We start from the raw sequence: 19,910 nt of genomic DNA on the forward strand, positions 1-19,910 counted from the left end.
TCTCTCCTCTCCCCCTCACCTCTCTCCCCCTGCCTCCCCCCTCCATCTCTCTCTCTCTTCTCTTCCCCTCTGTCTCCTCTCTCTCTCTCCCCTCCTCTGCAAACTCTCAGAGGTCTTTGTCTCCACTTGCAAGTTGGTTCCTGGGTGGTGGCAGGGAATCAGGTCTAGGGAATGGGAGGCCTCCGGCTTGGGCTGGAGCGTTGGGAGCGGGACGCCCTGTGTGCGTTCATATTCCGGTCAAACCACTGAAAATAGAGAATCCTCTGGTAGCAGCGGCTGCCCTGCCGAGGCTTTCCCACCACCGTCACCAGTGGGTCCCGGGGCAGGTGGCGCTGGAGAGGGTTTCCCGCACACAGCAAATGCCAGTGCCCGGCCCTCCCGGGGCCCAGGACAGGTGCTGGGACAGGTGCTGGGCTCCTGCTTCGTCTGCACCCCTGGGGGCCTGGGGACCTGCCGCTTGCGGACGCCCTCTCCCTCCGGGCCCGGCCGCCACGTTAAAATAAGACGAAAACTTGTATTCCTGGGTGAGGAGTCATTTTCCATCGGCTGGGAACTTAATGAAAGGGCCATACCGGGGGGCTGGCTGGGGGCTGCCCTCCCCCGGCAAGTACACGTGTCTGGGCTGAGCCAGGAGGTCTGACCCTGGTGGGGGCAGGAGGGCTCAAGGGCTGCCCCCATCTGCACGGGAGACCCCGTGTGGACCCTCCCCCGGAAGGAGAGCAGGCGTGTGAGGAGGGACTCAGAGGTCGACAACCACCCCGCCACGGCAGTCTCGGCATGGCAGTGACTGGCTGCCTGGCCAACGCAGCTGGAAAGACCTACCTCCTGAAGGCAGGGGCAGGGGGCAGGGGGAGAGGGCAGGGGCAGGAGGAGGGGGCAGGGGCCAAGGGCAGGGGGAGAGGGCAGGGGCAGGGGGAGAGGGCAGGGGCAGGGGGAGAGGGCAGGGGCAGGGGGAGAGGGCAGGGGCAAGAGGAGGGGGCAGGGGCAGGGGGAGAGGGCAGGAGGAGAGGGCAGGGGCAGGGGCAGGAGGAGGAGGGCTCCCGGATGCCCAGCCCTGCTTCGCGTGTGGTGTGGTGTGTCCAGGAGCTTCCCTGCAGCTCAGGACTCTCCGCCGCCTCTGGGGCTGCTGCCCATGGGCTCTTGGGTGGGTTCCCTGCCTCCTGCTCTCACCTGGGCACTGCCTGGCACCCTGTGCCCGGTGTGAAAAGCCTGCCAGCTGCAAGCCCTCCCCTCCCTTTCCGTATCCCTTTGCCCCATCAGCCAGAATCCAGACAGGCCATCAAAGGACCCACACGAGGGCAGACCTGGGAGCTCCCCCAGGCCCCTTCCACAGAGCCACCCAGCACAGCTCACTGGGAGTGGACACACAGGGAAGCTGTGGGGGCTGTGATGGTGCCCGTCCCCAGGAAGGGGCGCCGTCTGCGGGGAGGCTGCAGGGGAAGTCATTCCCACGGCCTCTCTGGTGCAAGGGGAGCGGGCGGCCTGGCCGCAGGCTCTCAGGAGAATGTCTGAGTGAGCAGGTGCTCCCCTCAGAGACGCACGGAGCTGGATGTGGGGTGTAAGTGTCTGTGGGGACGCGGGCTTTGCAGCAAGAGAAGGTGAAGGGCGTGTCCTAGGGGCTACTGCAGCTCTGCTCAGGGCTCTGCGTGTCACCCTGGGTCTTTGCCACTCTTTCTTTTCTCTTACTGATTTAATAATGATCGACAAGATTGTAGGATACGGGACACAGTTCCACACAGTTCCCGCCACCAGGGCTCCGTGTCCCAGCCCCTCCATTGGAAGCTTCCCTGTTCTTTATCCCTCTGGGAACATGGACCAAAGATCTTTATGGGGAGCAGACAGTGGGAGCTCTGGCTTCTGTCATTGTTTCTCCACTGGACATGGGTGTTGGCAGGTGGACCCACACCCTCAGCCTGTGTCTGTCTGTCCCGAGTGGGGCAGGGCTCTGGGGAGGGGAGGCTCCACATTGGTGAGTGAGTTCGGCCGCCTGGAAGTCAGGGTTGCGTCCTGGTGGTGTCTGCAGCCTGGTGGTGCCATTTCAGTTCCCCTTGCTACTTCTGGACTTTACGGATCACTGTGGACTTGAACAGTGCGGGCAGCTGTCCCACCTGGGGCTGGAGTGTTGGGCTTCATTTTTTAAATAATGTATTTACTAATGAGAGAGGGAGGCAGAGAGGGAAGGAGGGAGGGAGGGAGTCAGAGCATGACCCTGTCACGTGACACCAGGCACTCGGACGTCCACTGCGCCACCTCCCAGGCTGCTGGGAGTGTTCGGTCGGCGTGAGCAGGCGTGATCTGAGGGGGTGTCCAGCCCTGCTCCCCGTCAACCACACGATGCTTTCAGAGGTGTTTTCAGAGGTGGGGTCCGTCAGATGTTCTGGGAGCATCTTGTACCCCAAGTCAGCCTCCCAGCCTGCACCTGCCCCAGCCCCAGAGAGAGGAGGAAGGGTCAGTGGGCTTGAGGACTGCCAGGCAGGCCAGGAACTTCAGCTGCGGGTCTGGGAGAGCCCGGCTGGCACCGCAGATGGTCCAGGGGACCGCCCTGGCGAGCCTGCTGGTTTGGGGGCTAGCAGTTGTGTTCACGAAGGCAGCCGGGCTGCTGGGGTCTCTTAGCCCACTGCAGCTTTGGGTGAACGCAGGCTGGGTGGACAGCCCTGGAGAGAGGTGGCCGGGGAGCACTCCGCTCCCGCTCCCGGCTGGAGGCCACAGCCCCTCACTAGGGCCACACGGGCACCCCCCACCCGCCCCCTAGGAAGAGTGACAGCAGGCTCCTCCCAGGCCATCAGATGGGTGTTGATGGAGCCCCCCCCCGACACCTCAAGGCAGGTTCCACAGCCCAAAGGAGACAGAGAGGGTGTCTGTATCCGTGTCCCCGGGGGTCCAGGGGCAGACCGAGACGGGCTCCGTGCAGGGAGAGTGTTAACAAACAGCGGGTGATTAAACATGACAAGCGGTGACATTTCTGTGCAAGGTTCTCAGTCCCGGCAATGCCAAGAATGAGGCTATAAAGCCTGACATTTGGTGTCGTGCACTGAGAGGTTTTAATAGACCTCTCTCCCTCTTCCCAGCTGACTCCTCCTGCCCCTACCTGGTGCCCTCTGCCCCTGGACACGCCCCTGCCCTCTCAGCCCGGCCTCTGGGCCTCTGCCCCTCCTCCCTCTCCTCAGGCTCCTAGGTGTTCCCTGGCCCCAGGCTCCTCCCTCGTCTCATCTTCCCTGTGCTCCCTGCTGCCTCCTTTTTCTGGGTGCTGACCTCACAGCCTCACCCTGGGCTGTGGCCACCCAGCTGTCTGCCATGGCAGGTGGCCGTCCTTGTGTCCAGCCAGACTGGAGAGTAGGAGAGATGGTGGGGCTTGGGGCGGGACTCCCCCCCCCCCCCCAGTCTGTTGTGGTTTTTTTCCTCCCAATTTCCTTCTCTCCTTTTTGGGACAGAGACAGGAGGTGGAGGGAGAGAAGGGCTCTGTGCTGCAAACAGTTGCTGGGTCTATTCAGAAAGAGCCTGGCCGGCAACAGTTGTCCGTCCTCTAGAGAAGCCGCACACGACAACTGGGGTTCCTTTTGTTCCGGCTGAGCCCAGAGAAGGGCGTTTGGAGGTGAGCCGGAGGCTCCAGAGGGCCAGAGAGCTGAGAGAAGGGACTTTGGCCTGCGTGACAGGCAGTGCCCTCACCCTGCAGACTGGAGGTCAGCCCCTCCCCACCCCGGCCCTTCCCCCTAATGAGCTGAGAAGCACCCGGCTTTCTGGATCCATGTCCTAAATATATACTGGGTGGGGTGCCGTGCTCTCACCACGGCCTGGCCCCGGGTCTCGCCCGTTCGCAGATGGGGTGTGTGTGTGTTTGGGGGGGGGGTGGCGGGTAACCGAGTGAGCGAGGCTGGAGCAAGGGCAGGCTGGTGATGGGAAGGTGGAGTGAGGTACCCAGCAGAGGGGGAGTTGGAAGTAGGGACCTGTGGTGCTGGAGCAATCTCTGAGGACTTCCTGAAGGAAGAAATATTTACTGTGGAAGGATATCTAGGAGGAGGAGCCAGGCCCCTGAGTGTAGGGGGTGGGTGAGAGGCAAGTACCCCCAGACCCCAGAGGTGGTGAGCTGCCCCCACTGTGAGGGCAGCTGTGACCTTCCCAGAGCTGGAGAGGGAAGGCAGAATAGGCCCTGAGCTCGCGGAACTCTCCCTGTGCCCTCCATGCTGTGGGAACTGGGTCATGCCTGAGTTTGTGCGGGAGGTTCTGACACCCTGACACCCCCAGCACCACACCCTGGGGCCCTGGGGTCCGTGGGCACAGCGCCCTCAGTGCTGAATACACGGGAGAAGTTCAGCAGGGCTGGGCAGCGGGGACCATGTTCAAGGACCCGGGTTCAAGCCCCCGTGGGTCCTCGCCTGCGGGCAGGCGGGGAGCTTCACCAGCGGTGAAGCAGTGCTGCGGGTGTCTTTCTTTCTCGCTGCCTATCTCTCCTCTCTCTCAACATCTCTCTGTCCTATAAATTAATTGTTTATTTTAAAATTAGAGAAATAAATTTTTAAAAATGCAGTGAGAGGGAGGAACAGAGGGGGGGGAGAGAGGGAGGGAGGGAGAGGAGGCAGGGAGCTCAGCAGAGCTGCGCGGAGAGACTTGAGTTCAAGCCCTGAGCAAGGCCTGCAGACTGGCCCTGGGTCCCTGGTGACGCCAAGGTCAGACCCCAGGGCTCCAGGTCCTCTGTCCCAGCCCCCGGCACTGGCCTCAGCAGTGTGCCACTCACAGCTGGGTGCAGCCACTGGGCCTGGAGGCCTCAGGAAGCTCCCTCCCACCTCCTGTCTCATGTCCTTGCCCTTCCCTCAGGAGGACCGGAGGATGGGGGGTCGGCGTGCTGATCCCCATCAGCAAGGGTCCAGGACAGACCCCAGCTATTGCCTCCCTCTCCGTCCCACCCCAGTCCTGCAGACACCACCTGAACCCCCACATGCCAGAGTCCAGCCACACCACCCTGGCTCCCGGAGGGCGCAGAAGCCTTCCTCAGGGTGGGAGCCGGTGGAGCTGCTGGGCTGGGGGCGGGGAGTGGACTTGGCCTGGTGCCCTGCAGATCCGGAGCCGGGTTTTACTGTAAGCCCCACATCCTGGTGCAGATCCTTGATCAGCTGGAGCCCAGCTAGGGCTGGACCCTGGAAAACCCGAGGTGGAGCTTCCGGAGCCGGGGCTGCGGTGAGGAGGCAGGTGGAGGGGATGGGTGTCAGAGCCGACCAGGATGTGGACCCGGCCCAGGCCACCACCCACCAGGCCCGGGCTGGGGGTGGAGAAGCAGCTGTCGCAGGCCGGGGAGGGTTGGGGGACCCGCGGGGGCCCCTGGAGCGGCTGGGGGTCCGTGGGGGCTGTCATGCTGCCCGTCGGCACACCAAGACGGCCACCCGGTGACTCTGGTCACCAGCAAGGTCTCCAGCCAGGAGGCAGCACAGAGGACGTCGCTGGGGGTGGAGGCTTGGTTCCCGTGAGGTCTCCAAAGACGGTGGCCTCTGTGCAAGGCCAGAAGTGCTTCCCCTTTGCTCCCCAGGGTGGTACGAGGCAGAGGGACCCCACGGCGTCTGCAGTGGGGGTAGCAGAGTCAGCACAGAGGCCGTGAGCGGGACAGTAGGGTCCTTGCCCAGCCTGGGGGCACCCCAGAATCCAGGGCAAGAGGTGGGGGTGTCCCCCAGCAAAGCCCACCTCACCGGCCTTCTCAGGAGCGGTGGTGGAGGGTGGTCGGGCACGGCCCAGACCCAGACGGCGGGCGGCAGTGGGCAGGGTGGCGGGCGTCTGTCCTGCCAAGGGCTGGGCTGGCTCTGCAGACGGCCTCTTTTCTGTATGGAAATGAAGAATTTAGGCTAATGGAGCTCAACCATCTCTAATTTTGCGATGGCAGGAGGATTTTGATTGAAAGTAATTAAGCAAGCTAGCTGTAAAATTAATTAAAGCAAAAGGGGGGATTTTTTATTGGATTGGATAGCGATATAGCGTCTGTCAGGCGGGGGACGGATGGGGGTGACCTGAATCCTCTGCCCTCCCCCTCCCACCCGGGACGTTTATGTCACTTTAATCTCCTTACAGCGGCTGCTGTGCATTTGTTTGAAATAATCAAGGAAATATGGTCAGAAATTGTCAGCTTTCAGATCTAATTTACCTGACGGCCCCCGCGCACGCCGGCAGGGCCCTGGGAGCAGGCATGCGGGAGCGCGTGGGGTGCGTGGGCACAGGGTACCCTGGCACCCAGCCCCCGCCCTCTCCCAGCCGCTGCCCACCATCTGAGGGCGCCTCCCTGCAGCGGCCCCCACCCCCACCCACCTGCTGCCCTCCTCCCTCCATCACTAGCCTGGGGTTTAGGGACCAGAGGATCAGGGAGGTGACGGGAATCCCTCCTCCAGATGGCTGGCAACTGCTAAGCCCCTCTGCCAGGGCCACCGCTTCAGAAGGTTCCTAAATTAGCCCCCTCGTGTTTGGCCATCGTTGGCCAAAGTCAGGGGACTGCTTAGTGGGCTGCCGGGAGGGTGGAGGGCCGTCCCAGCTGGGGACCCTTGCCACCTGCTGCCACCTCTGCTGGGGGTTGCCTTGGGGGCTGGGTCTGCTCATGGGCCTCCAGGACTCAGGTCTGACCTCTCACCCGGAACGGCGCCCACCCCATGGCCATCCTGGAAGAGGGGGCCTCAGAGGTCAGGGCGCCCAAGTTCAGGTGCACAGCCTTGAGGTGCCACCTGTGGGCCCTTCCCCAGAAGTGGTGTTGCTGAGGGCCGGATGCCCCTGGCTGGGAGCCCGGCTGGGGCTTGTTGCTCACTGGGTCTGGAGACTGCAGACAGCCCTCCCCTTCCTTTGTTTTCACGTTATTTTATTTTATTTTTATTTATTTATTTTCCCCTTTTGTTGCCCTGGTTTTTCATTGTTGTTGTAGTTATTATTATTGTTGTTGATGTCATCGTTGCTGGATAGGACAGAGAGAAATGGAGAGAGGAGGGGAAGACAGAGAGGAGGAGAGAAAGACAGACACCTGCAGACCTGCTTCACCGCCTGTGAAGCGACTCCCCTGCAGGTGGGGAGCTGGGGCTCGAACCGGGATCCTTAGGCCGGTCCTTGCACTTTGTGCCACGTGCGCTTAACCTGCTGCGCCATTGACCGACCCCCTTTATTTTTATTTTATTTCATGCCACAAGGGTTATTGCTGGGGTTTGGTGCTGGCACTATGAATCTATGGCTCCTGTCGGCCATATTTATTTATTTATTTATTATTTGTGATTTAATAAGGATTGACAGGATTGTGAGATCACAGGGGCACAGTTCCACACAGTCCCACCAAACCAATAGTGTACTATTCCCTCCACTGGAAGCTTCCTTTTTTTTTTTTAATTTTTTATATTTATTTATTTATTTTCCCTTGCTGTTTTATTGTTGTTGTAGTTATTGTTGTTGTTGTTGATGTCGTTGTTGGACAGGACAGAGAGACATGGAGAGAGGAGGGAAAGACAGAGAGGGGGAGAGAAAGACAGACACCTGCAGACCTGCTTCAACGCCTGTGAAGTGACTCCCCTGCAGGTGGGGATCTGGGAGCTTGAACCGGGATCCTTATGCCGGTCCTTGTGCTTAAGCTTCCCTATTCTTTATCCCTCTGAGAGGATGGGTCCAGGATCTTTATGGGGAGCAGAAGGTGGAAGGTCTGGCTTCTGTCATTGCTTCTCCGCTGGACATGGGTGTTGGCAGGTGGACCCACACCCCCAGCCTGTGTCTGTCTGTCCCTCGTGGGGCAGGGCTCTGGGGAGGGGAGGCTCCAGGACACATGGGTGAGGGCGTCTGCCCGGGGAGGTCAGGATGGAATCATAGTACCGTCTGCAGCTTGGTGGCTGAAAGACAGTAAGATATAAAACAGGACAAATTGTTTAATAAGTAGGAACCAAAGGGAGGAATAGCGCAGATGGAACTCGGGGTCTTCACTGAGAAAGAAGCCAGGTGTGTTCCAAGGCACCCATGACCTTAGTGATTCTTCTAGTGCCTGCGTGCCTGCCTGCCTTCCTTTATTTTTAGTAGACATTGAGAGGGAAGGAGTAGATAGAGAGGGAGAGACGAAGAGAGACATCTTCAGCCCTGCTCCACCGCTCAGTGTGTCGTTTCCCCCCCCAGTCTAGGTGGGGAGTAGGGCTCGGACCTGAGTGTTCCTGGTGACGCCCAGTGCCTGGGGGTCCCCCCTTTTAAAACACAAGCATGGCAGTTGGCCCGTGGCCTTGAGTGGGCTGACTGGGTCTGTCACTCAACCTCTGGGTCTCGGTCCTGTCCACCTCTAGAGTTCTGTGCCCACGGAGGCCGGCCTCCAGCCTAGGAGCTGCCACCCGCAGGGACTCAGCGTCCAGCCAGAGCTGTGCGTCTAACGCGGGAGAAGGCGGGCGGTTCTGGAAGCTATGCTGCCCCACAGAGCACCGTTAGGCAGGCCTGTCTCCATATGCCCAGTGTTCCCTTCTGCCACTCGGCGCCCTTCCTCACCCGGAACCCAGAGTGTGTGTCCCCATTCCTCTCCTCCGGGAGTGGGGGGCTGCAGGTAGCCAGGGGTCCTGGGTGCCTGCCTACCTGCCTTGCAGCTTGCTTCTGAGCAGAGCAGCTGGGGCTCAGTGCCTGCTCCCAGCAGAGTTTCTCCCTGCCTCTCGTTCACTCACTCAGGGGTGGGGAAGATGGATCCCCAAAGAGTTCAGCCCAGGGGAGGGGCAGTGGACAGTTCCTGTCTCTACCCACACGCCCAGCATGGAGTCCTGGCAGGCGTCTGTCCGCACAGCTGAGTCCCGGTCCTACCTGCGTGGCTGCCCCAGAGCCACACCTCAGCAGAGGGGGTCAGAGAGGGGTCCCCCAGCTGCTGTGTCACCCCCACAGCTGGGACGTACACAGGGTTTGAGCCGGGGGCTGGGCATGGAGCTCGCTGCTGTCTAGTGGTCAGGGAGCTTCAGCAGGAGGGGCCCCACACTGGTTAGTGCACAGAAAAGCAGAGGCAAGGGAGACGGCCCTGGTGCCCCTCTGCCTTGTGCAGGGGGAACACAGATCCTGCAGAGGCTCCCCTAGACCTGGCATGGGCACAGCCGGGCGGTGAGAGTGGCCGTAAGGTTGGGTGTAGTGCCCTGTGGCAGCGACCCGGGGAAGTGTGACAGCTGCAGCTTGGGTCACCCCCAGCCACCTTGGTGCCCGTCTCCTGGCTGGCAGGGCGTGGTGCCTGCATGGTGGAACCAAGGTCCCTCCAGGCCTTGAGGAAGACGTCCTGGGTGAGTGTCCTGGGCTGGCGGAGCTCCTCCCTCTAGGGCTCCTCTCGCTTGTTCCCAGGCAAGGCAGCCTTTGGCTGAGCCTTTCGGGGACCCCCAGCCTGGCCCAGCCGTCCTCGGGTACCTGGCATCCCACCAGCCCTGCAGGCCCAACTCCCCAGAGCTGTGCAGAAGGGCCTGCACAACTGGGCTTTCTTCCTTTTGAGGGGGCCCAGCACGAGCGGAGGTGGCTGGTGTCCACCTTCCAGAGGGCAGAGAGGAGAGGCTCCCCTGTACCCATGCCCCTGGCAGTGGGCAGCTGTGAGAGCCCCTGGCCTAGGACCATGGCTCAGCTCATCTACCCGGGAGAGAAGCCCAGAGTGGCCAGCCTCCAGCCCCAGGAATCATTAACCACGGGGTCTGGCCCTGCCCACAGAGAAGGGGAGCCCACACCTCCCCCAGCCAGGTCCTTACTGGAGCTGGCTGGGTGAGACCGAGGCCAAGCCAGAGCCATGCAGCCTCCGGGACCTGCCCGGTCAGTGGCTCCCCCTGTCCGAGCGGGACCCCTCCCGTCCATGCCATGCCACCCAGCTGCCCCATCTGTCGGGGCCGGGGGCTGGTGGCCCTGTGGGCCTCTCGGACCCCACACGCCCTCCGTGTGTCTGGCCCCTCAGGCCTGAGGTCTCCCTGGCCCAGCCCTAGCCCCCGGCCCCCCTGGCCTCACAGTCGTGTTTTGCTGCCAGCGCAGGGCACTGGAAAACTGCTGGCACTGCCAAAACCCTGTGTGCGCTACGACTCCCCAAGCATCCCTTTATTTTTATTGTTCTGTTAATTACTGTTTAAACTTTAATAAGTCACTTCGTCAGGAGGGGGGACCTGCGTGAGCCTTTCTGTGCAAACATGGGCCCGGCAGTGACTCGAGTGTAATATAACCCTTTATGTGATGTGCGATGTTTAGATTGTAACAGAAACTTGTGATTTTAATGACAGTTAAGGGGAGGGGATGCTGGGCACAGGAGGGGAGGAGGGTGGGCGTGGGGCTGCTCCCCGTCATCCCCGCCGAGGGCTGGGGTACTCCCTACCAGCTGGCATCTCTGCTCAGAGCCCAGGGTGTCCAGGGATAAGGAGTGTCCACGGCTACGGAGGCCCAGGGATGTCAGGGTGGAAGGACCCATGGACCCAGCTGTCTCGGGCAGGCGAGGACTCTGGACAAACCGGGGGACGGAGCCGGGGGGGGGGGGGCTGGACTCTGACTGAGGTGGGCAGCTGGCCCTGTCCCTTGGGCCGGGGACCCTGCCCACTGTCATGCCGGGCTTGTCAACCCCCTTCCTGCCACCACCCCAACACATTTTGGGTGAAGACCGCCATCCAGGTCAGAGGTGCCCTCTGCTTGAAACGGATGCTCACGTGCTGCCAGACTTCTCAGGAAGCCGCCAAAGCTCAGGTGGCTGGCTTACTGTGGTCTTGGAGGCCCAGCGGCTGCCCCACAGGCCCCAAGCTCTGGGGTGGGGCTCACCCACAGCCCGTCCTCCCATGCCCCTTGGGGGGGGGGGCTTCAAGGTAAAGGGACACAGGAGGGAGGTCGTCCCCAGGTCTGGACATGGGCCTCTGCCTTCCTTGCCACCAAGCCCAGGTCCCTCTCAGAGCCCAAGGCCTGGGCCCGGGACATGCCAGCAGCTACCCACTCTGGGTCCCGTGCCCCCATTCCCATTTCTAGATACATCCAAGGGACGTCCAGGGAGGCAGCCTTGTCTTGAGTCTGTGGGCATCCGGGCTTCCTGCTCTCTGCTCCTGTCTGTCCATCCACCCACCCACTTATCTGTCCCTTCCTTCCTTCCTTCCTTCCTTCCTTCCTTCCTTCCTTCTGTCCATCTATCCATCCATCCATCCACCCACCCATCCATCCATCCATCCATCCACCCATCCATCCATCATCCATCCACATAGCTAAGGCTCAGCTGTGTACACACACTGGACTGGGAGCCCTGTGTCTGCCCTCGGGCCCACACTGCTCTGGGTTGAGAGCCAGGGTTTGGAGGAGGGTCCAGCCAAGGGGCTGGCTGGGCCCTGCCTGAGGCCGGGTGCTCTGGGCCGCCAGGGCTGACTCTCCTCTCCCTTAGAGGGTGCCTTCCTCTGGGGCGTCTCCTCCGCACCTCCTCCTGGGCACCCCAGAGGCCCACGGCGGGCTGGGGCTCCCTGGCACTTCGGGGCAGAGCCCCCCAGGTGAGGGTGGAGGCGGCGTGGGACGTGAATCGCTGAGGCTTCCCTTTTCTGAGCAGCGTTTCCCTAAATTGTCTTTGACTGCGTGCATGGGTAATGAAAGTTTATGCCCTTGTTAGAAGGACAGGCGGCCAGTTCCAGTCAGAACTGGGCTGTCTCCCCGCCGGCCGCCCCCACGCCCCCCCCCCAGGGTGAGGGACACTCACACCGCCCTCCCTTGGGGGCAGGGAGGCTGTTGGGGGACTAGAGGGGAGAGAGAGAAAAGAATTTCCATATTTGTGTAAGTTGCTTTAAAAGCATTTTATCATGTCATAAAAAAGGGAAAGCACTCGGAGACATTGGTCCTCCCGCCCACTGGACAGAAGGACGCAGAGATGGTAATGGCCGTCCTGCTCCAGGGCGGCTTATTAAAAAATTTATACCGAAATGCTGAAAATTGCATAAATTATTTAAAAAAACCAACAAAGTAAGCAATTTGAATTCCCTCTTTCCCTCCGGCATCCCCCTCCCTCCAGCCCCTTGTTCTGGGCCTCCTGGTCTGTGCCCGGCGGCCATCCCCTCCCGGGGCGCCCCTCCCCGCCTCCCCGCCTCTGCCTCCGCACCCAAGGGCTTCCCTGCCTCACCCGCCACCAAGCAGGCACACGCACACGCGCTAATGAAAACACCGCTAATAACGCCCCAAACCGCGGAATTAAATATTAAGGGCAGGGGAGGCGGACGGGAGCAGGGCCACCACCACCGCTGCTGATGAGTGCGTCTCGCAGGCGTGGAATGTCACCCACATCCCGGAGACTGGAGTGGGGAGTTTTATGATGGTTTTTCATTGATTTGTTTCCCCAGCGCAGCTGCCGACCTCTATTGAGGGACAAACATAATCAGCACTGACGCAAATTAGATGGTTATTCGTTTTGAAAATTGACAGAAAAACAATAAAAAAGATGAAATGCTCCCAAATCAATAGATATAATGAAATTCAAATAATCCGAGAGATGAGGTCTCCATGGCAACTGATAATGTGGAAAAGAAAACAATTTAATAAAAGGACAGACACACTTTGAAAACAGATTGGGCCCAGGGAGGGGGCGGGCGCGGATGGAGGGCGGGCGCGGGGCTGGGAGTGAAGGATCACTGTCCATCCCAAGGACACCCGCCATAATTAAGCGAGGCTTTCGGCCCCAGAAAGTGCAGATTCAGGTTTTAATACACAAAATTATTTCAGGAGCAGTGAATCGGAAAGTCGTTTGTAATGACCTTCCTGAGAGGCCCAGGCGCGGGGCATGTTGGAGGCTGGGCGGCCGGGCCGGCTGAGTTATGGCATATTTGTGTTTTTATAGTGCGGAGGGGAGGGGGCGGGGGGCGGGGGGGAGAAGGTTAAACAGTATTCACAGCTCAGTTGTTTTCAGAGAGGAAAGAGAAATAGAGTTCATGGGGAAATGTGGCGGGCAGGCAGGAGGGTGAACCGGGAAGGCCTGGGGTGAGGGGGAGAGGGTCTGCCACCCTCCGGCCAGCTGCCAGCCTGCGCCTGGGGCACCCACGGGGGCTGCCGAGGGGAGTCCGGGGTGTCCAGGAAGGGCCTCCACGCTCCAGCTCCCCCCACCCTGGTGGGCAGCTCAGCTAGAAAAGCCTGTTGGTACTAGGTCTGGGGTCCTCCAGGACGGGGTGGGTGGGTCCAGGCTGCGGCACCCCTCTCCCCCTCCTCCTGCTCCCCCTGCTCCGGCTGAAAGGTGGGGTGTTCCCGAGGCCACTGTGGACGGTCGTTCCAGGTGCTGGCCCTGCCCGGCCCCCTCCTGTCCTGTGCAGGGCAGCTGGGCACTCCTTTCTCAAGTTCTGTGCCCTGTGTGCCGTGTGCCAGCCTTGGGCACGTTGGCCCAGGACCAGAATGCCTCTGCCCACAGTGCCAACCTCCCTATTCCCTCCTGGGCTCCACCACCACCCGGCGCTTACCTGGAGCTCACAAAGGGGGGAGCTGGGTCCCCTGGGCTTGGCTACAGAGCGGAGGAGGCCAAGCCCGCCCCCTCTGCGGGCCTCAGAGCTACCCGCCTGGCGCAGGGCAGCAGGGGGAGGTCCCCTGCAGCCTCGCCCCTCCTCAGGCTGTCTCTCCCCAGGGCTGAGGGTCTCTTAGCCTCTGTGCTTCCAGCCCCCAGACACAGAAACACCAGTTCCCAAGCCACCCGGCTGCCCCCATGTGCCAGGACATGACCGTGCAAACGTGGCTGTTTCGGGCCCTGTGCCGTCTGCACGCGTGTGCCCGCGTGTGCGTGTGTTTAAAATCCCCCTGGGTGGTAACTCTTTCTCCCCTTCCTGTTGGGCTGTGACCTGGGGGAGATTGATGGCCAGCCTGTGTGGTGGATGCTAACAGTTCCTCTGATTTATAGAGTTACTTACGCTAAGTGAGGCCACTTAGACGCGTCTGGATAGTAAGCCTTTTAACTGAACTAAAAAATCATAATAAATAAATAAACAAAGCAGAGGCCAGGGGCCGGGGGCGCCTAGCAGCTGAGTTCCCTGCCTCCTGACCCAGAGTTGCACTGGGGATGGGGCACCCTCTGAAAATGGGAGCGGGGAGACTGGGTCTCCTCCCCTCAACTAGAGCTGACTTGATCCTTCTGTTTGCGGGTGGGGGGCTACGGGAGGGACGCGTGCCCTCTCTCTGGGGACAGATGCTGGCTGGGAAGCAAGGACGGGCTATCTGCTTGTGGGCAGGGGGGGGTGCAGGGGACAGAGCAGAGCCCCCACGACCCACAGCCACCTGCCCCCCACATTCTGCTGGTGCCGCTAACGCCCTGGCCCGCTGCCCCCGTCAGCCCAGCAGTCCTCCTATGCCATCCAGGTTCAGCCGGGAGCCACCCGCAGAAGGTGCTCAGAGAGTGAGCACAGAGCCCGTCCTGGGCCTGGGGCTGCGTGCGGCCTGACGCAGTCTAGCTCTTGGGTGTGGGAGCCCCGAGGTCCTGACGGTGGGTGGCAGCCCTGGCCGGGAGGCTGTGGAAGGAGCCAGTGGGGCTCAGGCCTGACCTTGGACAGCTCGTAAGTGGGGACCCAGCGGGCACCACTGCCCGGCCTGTGGGGGCCGCCTTGTCCACAGCGGCCTGGGTGTGGGTCCCAGGGATGGTGCCTGGGCCCTGCCTCCCGCCCTCTGATGTTCAGCGGGCACGAGACTGCCCAGAGGAGACCCTGCATCCTTAGGAAGAAATATGTCCTCATTTTTCTTAAACACCGTTTCCACTGAGTGAAATGTTTAGAAAGGACGCTCAGGGAGAACTTTATTTCCTACCAGGGAGTTCAGAGCCACCAGGCAGAGCCCATAAAGCACCCGGAGCCTGGGAGCTGACAGGCCGCCCGGCCCCAAGCACATTACTCACAGCCGGGGAGGGGCTGCCAGGTCTGCCTGGCCCCCAAGGGACCCCCCCAAAGCAGGAAAGTAACTCTGAGGCCCGGGCAGTAGGCACGGAGCCTGGCCTGGCAGGGCAGGAGGTGGGACCTGCACCCCAGTGCCAGTGAGCAGGCCTGGGGCGGCCCAGCTGCAGCCATAGCCCTCCAGACCCCCAGAAGCGGCAGGAGCCCTGGCCTTCCTGGGTCTTTGGAGACAGTCGTGAGGTTCCAGCTGTAACAGGCCCCTTCTCCTGAGACCCTCCCTTCATTCGATTTCTGAAGCTGGCTGATTTGAATATTTATAAATATCAGTAAATTATTTATTGTAGCAATCTGCTGTGCCATTTTACCATTGCAGTTAACACTTCAGGGGCTCCGTGCTGTGGGGCCGGGAGTGACAGTGAGGGAAGGGAGGTCGCACCGTGGTGGCGGGGGTGCCCTGCAAAGCCTCGGCAACCGGTGTCTGGCATCCGGCGCCCTGCGCCCAGGCCCTGGCCATCTTCACATGAGGGGCCAGTCCCCTTCTCTGTCCCTGCTTCCGGGTCACTATGGGGCATCGTGAAATAGAGCCTGGAGGGCATGAGGACCACCCAGCCTCCCTGGCCCACGCCAAGCTTTGCCCAGCTCAGAACTACCTACAGGGTGGGAGGGCAGATAGCCCGGGGGCAGGGGCAGGGGCAGGGGTAGGGGCAGGTCCAGACTCCCGACCCAGCCCTCTAGCATGCCTGCCCCTCGGCCCCTTGCCCTTCCTCTCGGACCCAGGCGAGCTCTCACAGCTTTGGGACCACAAGTGCCCACAGGTGGCACCCTGCCTGCCCGGCTGCCTTGTCCCCAGCCCCTGTCCCCTCCTAGCCCTGCGGCAAGGACACAGCCAGGCCCGGAGCCTTCTGCTGACTCCCTGGCGCAGTGTCACCTCCCAGGCCGTTCCCCACCTGGAGCAGGGCCACAAGAGACCGGAGGCCAGAGGCCGGGAGCTCCTGCCCCTGGGGAGCCACAGAGGAGTCCCCTGGCCTTCCCACCCTCGGCCCAAACCGACCTCCTGGGCAGCATTGTCCCCAGAGGAAGTGTCCAGTGTAAATAGAGCATTGGGCAGGCTGGTGGCGGGAAGGACATGAAAGAGGCAGTGACAGGGCCGGGGACGGATGGCTTCCTCCCATTGAGGCCTGGCTGTGGCGTTTATATTTTAGGGACTAGAGGCCAGGGCAGTGTTTACACGGACAGGAGCCTCAGGGTCAGACCACAGGAGGCCGCCTGCAGGTCCTGGGCCCCTGGTGGAGGGGGGAGGACGCCCCCACAGACCGGAGGGCTTGATGGCAGGGAGCAGGCCTGGTGCGGCCCCCGTCCCGCGCTCCCGTGGTCCTTGGGGGTGAGGCCGGCCTCTGCCTCCTCTGCCCCCCCCCACCACCCCCCAGACCCACGTGGAGTCAGAGGAGGGCAACATCTGGCAGGCAGGTGTGCTGAGGCTGAGCAGCAGCTGGAGGGCAGGTGCAGGGGACGGGGGTGGGGCAGAGGGGCCGCCATCGGGAGGTGGGCTCCGGGTGCACAGCTGCTGCAGCTGGTGGGGGCCCCCAGAGGAAGGGAGTCGGGCACGCAGCCGAGAGCAGGGGAGGGTGAGCCCGGGTGGCAGGAGGCTCCAGGATGGGTGGGGGCCCAGAAGGGGGTGTCGCCACAGCAAGTGGAGCCCTTGGAACTCTGCCTCCCTCTTCCTTGGGATAAATATTGATAGATTCATTTGCCGTCTGCCATGCACACTTGGCTGCCTGCCTCCTGGTAAAAATAGCCCCCCGCCCCACACACACACACACACACACACACACTCCCACCCTCCCCTACCCCGCCAGGACAGGGTGGCAGAGGGGACCAGGTGGGGCCGGCGGGTGCCCGTGGAGAGAGCTTGGCATCACCATGTGGGAGCTGACCCCAAGACTGTTGGTTGGGTGGCAAGGGGCCCCAAGGCTGTGCCCAGAGAAGGAACCCACGTCAGGAGTTGGAGACGGAGGCCAGTGGGGTGTGGGCATCCGGCTTGGGCAGGGGGTCTAGGCAGGGAGGACTGGAAGGAGCACTACCAGTCCTGGCCCCGGGCTGGGGGTTGGTGGATGTCACAGACAGCAGTGGCCAAGAGCTTGTGTGACCAAGTCAAGCCGGCTCGTGGGGTCAGGCCCTCGGTGCCCTTCTCGGGGTGGGGGAGGTGGGGTGTGGGCCACCGGTTTGTTAGAGAGGCCTCCCCTGACCCTGGACATGAGAGCAGAGCCTGTCACGCACCTGTGACCCATAGGGAGAGCAGAGTGGCCAGCAGGGGCTTCTGTGGGGTTCCCTGTGTGCCTGTGCTGGCATGGCCCCCACCCTGCGCCTGGCTCAACCGTGGGCTCTAGTGTTTGCTGAGCCACCAGGTGGGTGGACAAGTCAACATGGTCTGTACCCACCCTTGCTGAGCTCTATGGTGAGCCCAGGCTGTCTGGTGAGCAGGCTTGCCGTGCTCCCCCCCCCCCCCCGGCCTGGGTCCCTCCGCTCGGCGGCCCTGAGGCTGGTGGCTGCCAGGCTGTCACCATCGGGGATTGGCTGTGGTTGGCGCCCTGAGGGACCCCCACCTGTTTCAGCCATGATGTCTCAGGCCAGGGAAGTGAGCTTCCAGGGCCAGCCAGGCTCCTGAGCAGAGAGCTGGCCCAGGCAGGGAGCCGGTGGGGACCAGGCTGGGGCTGGGGACGGAGAGTAGTCCTGCAGGCGGGCAGGTGTTGCTGCCGGGGAACAGAGGACAGAACAGTTGGGTGGCAGCACCCAGTTAAAGGCACATAGTACCAAGCGGAAGGACCACAAGGATCTGGGTGCCAGCCCGGCTCCCCACCTGCAGGGGAAGCTTCACAGGCAGTGGAGCAGGGCTGCGGGCATCTGTCTTTTTCTCTCGCCCCTTCTCTGTCTCCCTTCTCTCAGAGCAGTGGATTCGTAGTGCCGGCAACGAGCCCCAGCGATGACCCTGGAAGTGAGAAACGACTGAAAAAGTCGGGCCGAGGAAACTGCTCTGTGCAGAGCCTGAGTCCCTCCCCGAGTGTGGGCTTGAGAGAGGGTGGGGGGCAGACAGCATCCTTGACGCTCCTGCTTTTGCCTTTGCCACTGGTGCCAGGGGCAGTGCACGGAGACCTCTGAGCCCACGCTGCGCACTGCCCACTCTGCGCCCACGGTCCAGTGAGGAGGGCAGACCGATGCCCCCGCCCCCACCCGGGCCGCCTGGGTTGTGTGGTGGAGCGGCGGCTGGGAAGGCCTGCAGCTGTGTGAGACACGGAGGCGGTGTGGTGGTGACCTGGCCCGGCCCAAGGCCTCTGACTCTGCCTCTCTCCCCACAGCTGAAGGCATCCGGTGCACCAGCCTGCCTGCCGGCAAGCCCCCAATGGCGACCAAGCGTAAGGGCGGCCTGAAACTCAATGCCATCTGTGCCAAGCTGAGCCGCCAGGTGGTGGTGGAGAAGGGAGCCGGGGGCGGCTCCCAGCCCCAAGGCAGCCCGCTGCGGCCCCAGGACAGAGACCCGGGGGCCGCCCGTGGGTCCCGAAGCGAGGAGGACAAGAGGCGGGCAGTGATCGAGAAGTGGGTCAACGGGGAGTACAGTGAGGAGCCGGCACCCACGCCCCTGCTGGGCCGGCTGAGCCGAGAGGGCCCGGAGCTGCCGCCGGAGGGCGTGTACATGGTGCAGCCCCAGGGCTGCAGCGACGAGGAGGACCAAGGCCACGAGCCCGCCAAGGGCGCCACGGAGAAGGACCCGGACGGCAGCGCCTCCAAGGGCGATGGCGGTGGCCCCGGTGCCAAGCAGGCTTCAGGTGGGTTTCGGGGAGAAAGGTGGGGACCGGAGGGGACTCTGCCTCCGCCCAGCAGGGAGCCCAGCCCCCAACAGAGCCGCCAGGGAGGGGCTGACTGGGTGGGCTGACTGGGCAGGAATGGTGGTCTGCACGGAGGAGGAGGCCAGGCTCCCACGAGGGCGGGGTCTCACACGGCAGCTGTCAGGCGCCGAGGTGCCACACCTGCTCTGCCTCCATGGGACCCAGGTTGGAGCCCGGCCTCCGCCGCCCCGGAAGGAGCTCTGATGCCAGGATGCCTTTCCTTCCGTCTGTCTGTCTGACAAAGTCAGCCCAGAGCAGTGAAGGCCCAGCGGTGACAAGGAACAAATGGCTTCCCAATTGTGGGAGCAGGGTAGGCACTGCCGAGCCTGCACAGAACGACAGCTGGACAGACAGACAGACAGACAGAGGGCCGTGGGCAGATGACTGCACAGGCTCACAGGCGGAGCCAGGGTGTCTGCCAGAGTGGCTTCTCTCCCCTCCTCCCCTCGCTTCTCCCCAGACGGGTCCCTCCCGGGGGACACTGCCTTCTCGGGGACCCCAGGTCAGCCAACCCCCCTGCGCCCGGTGTCCCCGACTTCCCCACTCGGCAGCCTCTTCTGCTGCAGGGAGGGAGGCAGGGCTGGGCTCTGGGGTGCGGGAGTCCCCCCCTAGGACTGGCGCCTCAGGACCTGGGCCCTTTGCTCGGCTCCCAGACACCCTCCCAGCATCCCCTGCCCGCCCCCCGGACCCTTCCCCCTGCGGCGAGGGGCACTTCGCCTCCCTGCGCGGGGAGCCCTACGCAGCCACATAATTATGCATATAAGATATAAACAGAGCTGTTTAATTATCCTTCGCCACATCAGTGACAGAGTAATTAACAAACATTGCAAGATCAATGAGGAAAAGTGTGACCTTCAGTTTCCTCAGATAGGAAAGCCCTTGCTGTTCCCAGACACAAGGTGATTGCCGGGCCTGAGGAGAGGGAGGGCCAGGCTGCCGCCCCATGGCCCGGCCCCTCGCACGCCCAGTCCCACTCTGCCTGCAGCCTGGGGAAGGGGTCTCTCTCTCCTGGTGGGAGGAGGCGGGACCACCCACCGCTCCCCCTGACCCCGCTGGACCCTGCCCGCTCGGGTTCGAGGCCCGGTGGGGCCGCAGCTAGACAGCCCCAGCACCCGTGGGAGCCAGCTGGAGCCCTGGCGGGGTTCCCCCTGCCCAGCCGCCTTCTCTGGACCCTGTGGCCTGCTGCCCCCAGGACCCCGACCCAGCCCCTCCTGCTCCTAGCTGCCCGCCCCACACAGCCTTCTGTTTCTCT

General features: G+C 62.4%; 1 protein-coding gene across 4 annotated transcripts in view; it reads left to right on the forward strand.

Annotated features, from left to right (window-relative positions):
- Window positions 1–19,910, forward strand: part of CASZ1 (castor zinc finger 1) — a 137,526-nt gene that overhangs the window by 84,774 nt on the left and 32,842 nt on the right. For all 4 annotated transcript variants that reach the window (XM_060170913.1, XM_060170914.1, XM_060170915.1 and 1 more), the window contains one exon: window positions 18,131–18,598. In XM_060170913.1, coding sequence (XP_060026896.1) covers window positions 18,131–18,598 — 468 coding nt within the window. The remainder of the gene's footprint in view (window positions 1–18,130; window positions 18,599–19,910) is intronic.

This window comes from Erinaceus europaeus, chromosome 13 (assembly GCF_950295315.1).
Source record: "Erinaceus europaeus chromosome 13, mEriEur2.1, whole genome shotgun sequence".
Taxonomy (NCBI): Eukaryota; Metazoa; Chordata; class Mammalia; order Eulipotyphla; family Erinaceidae; genus Erinaceus; species Erinaceus europaeus.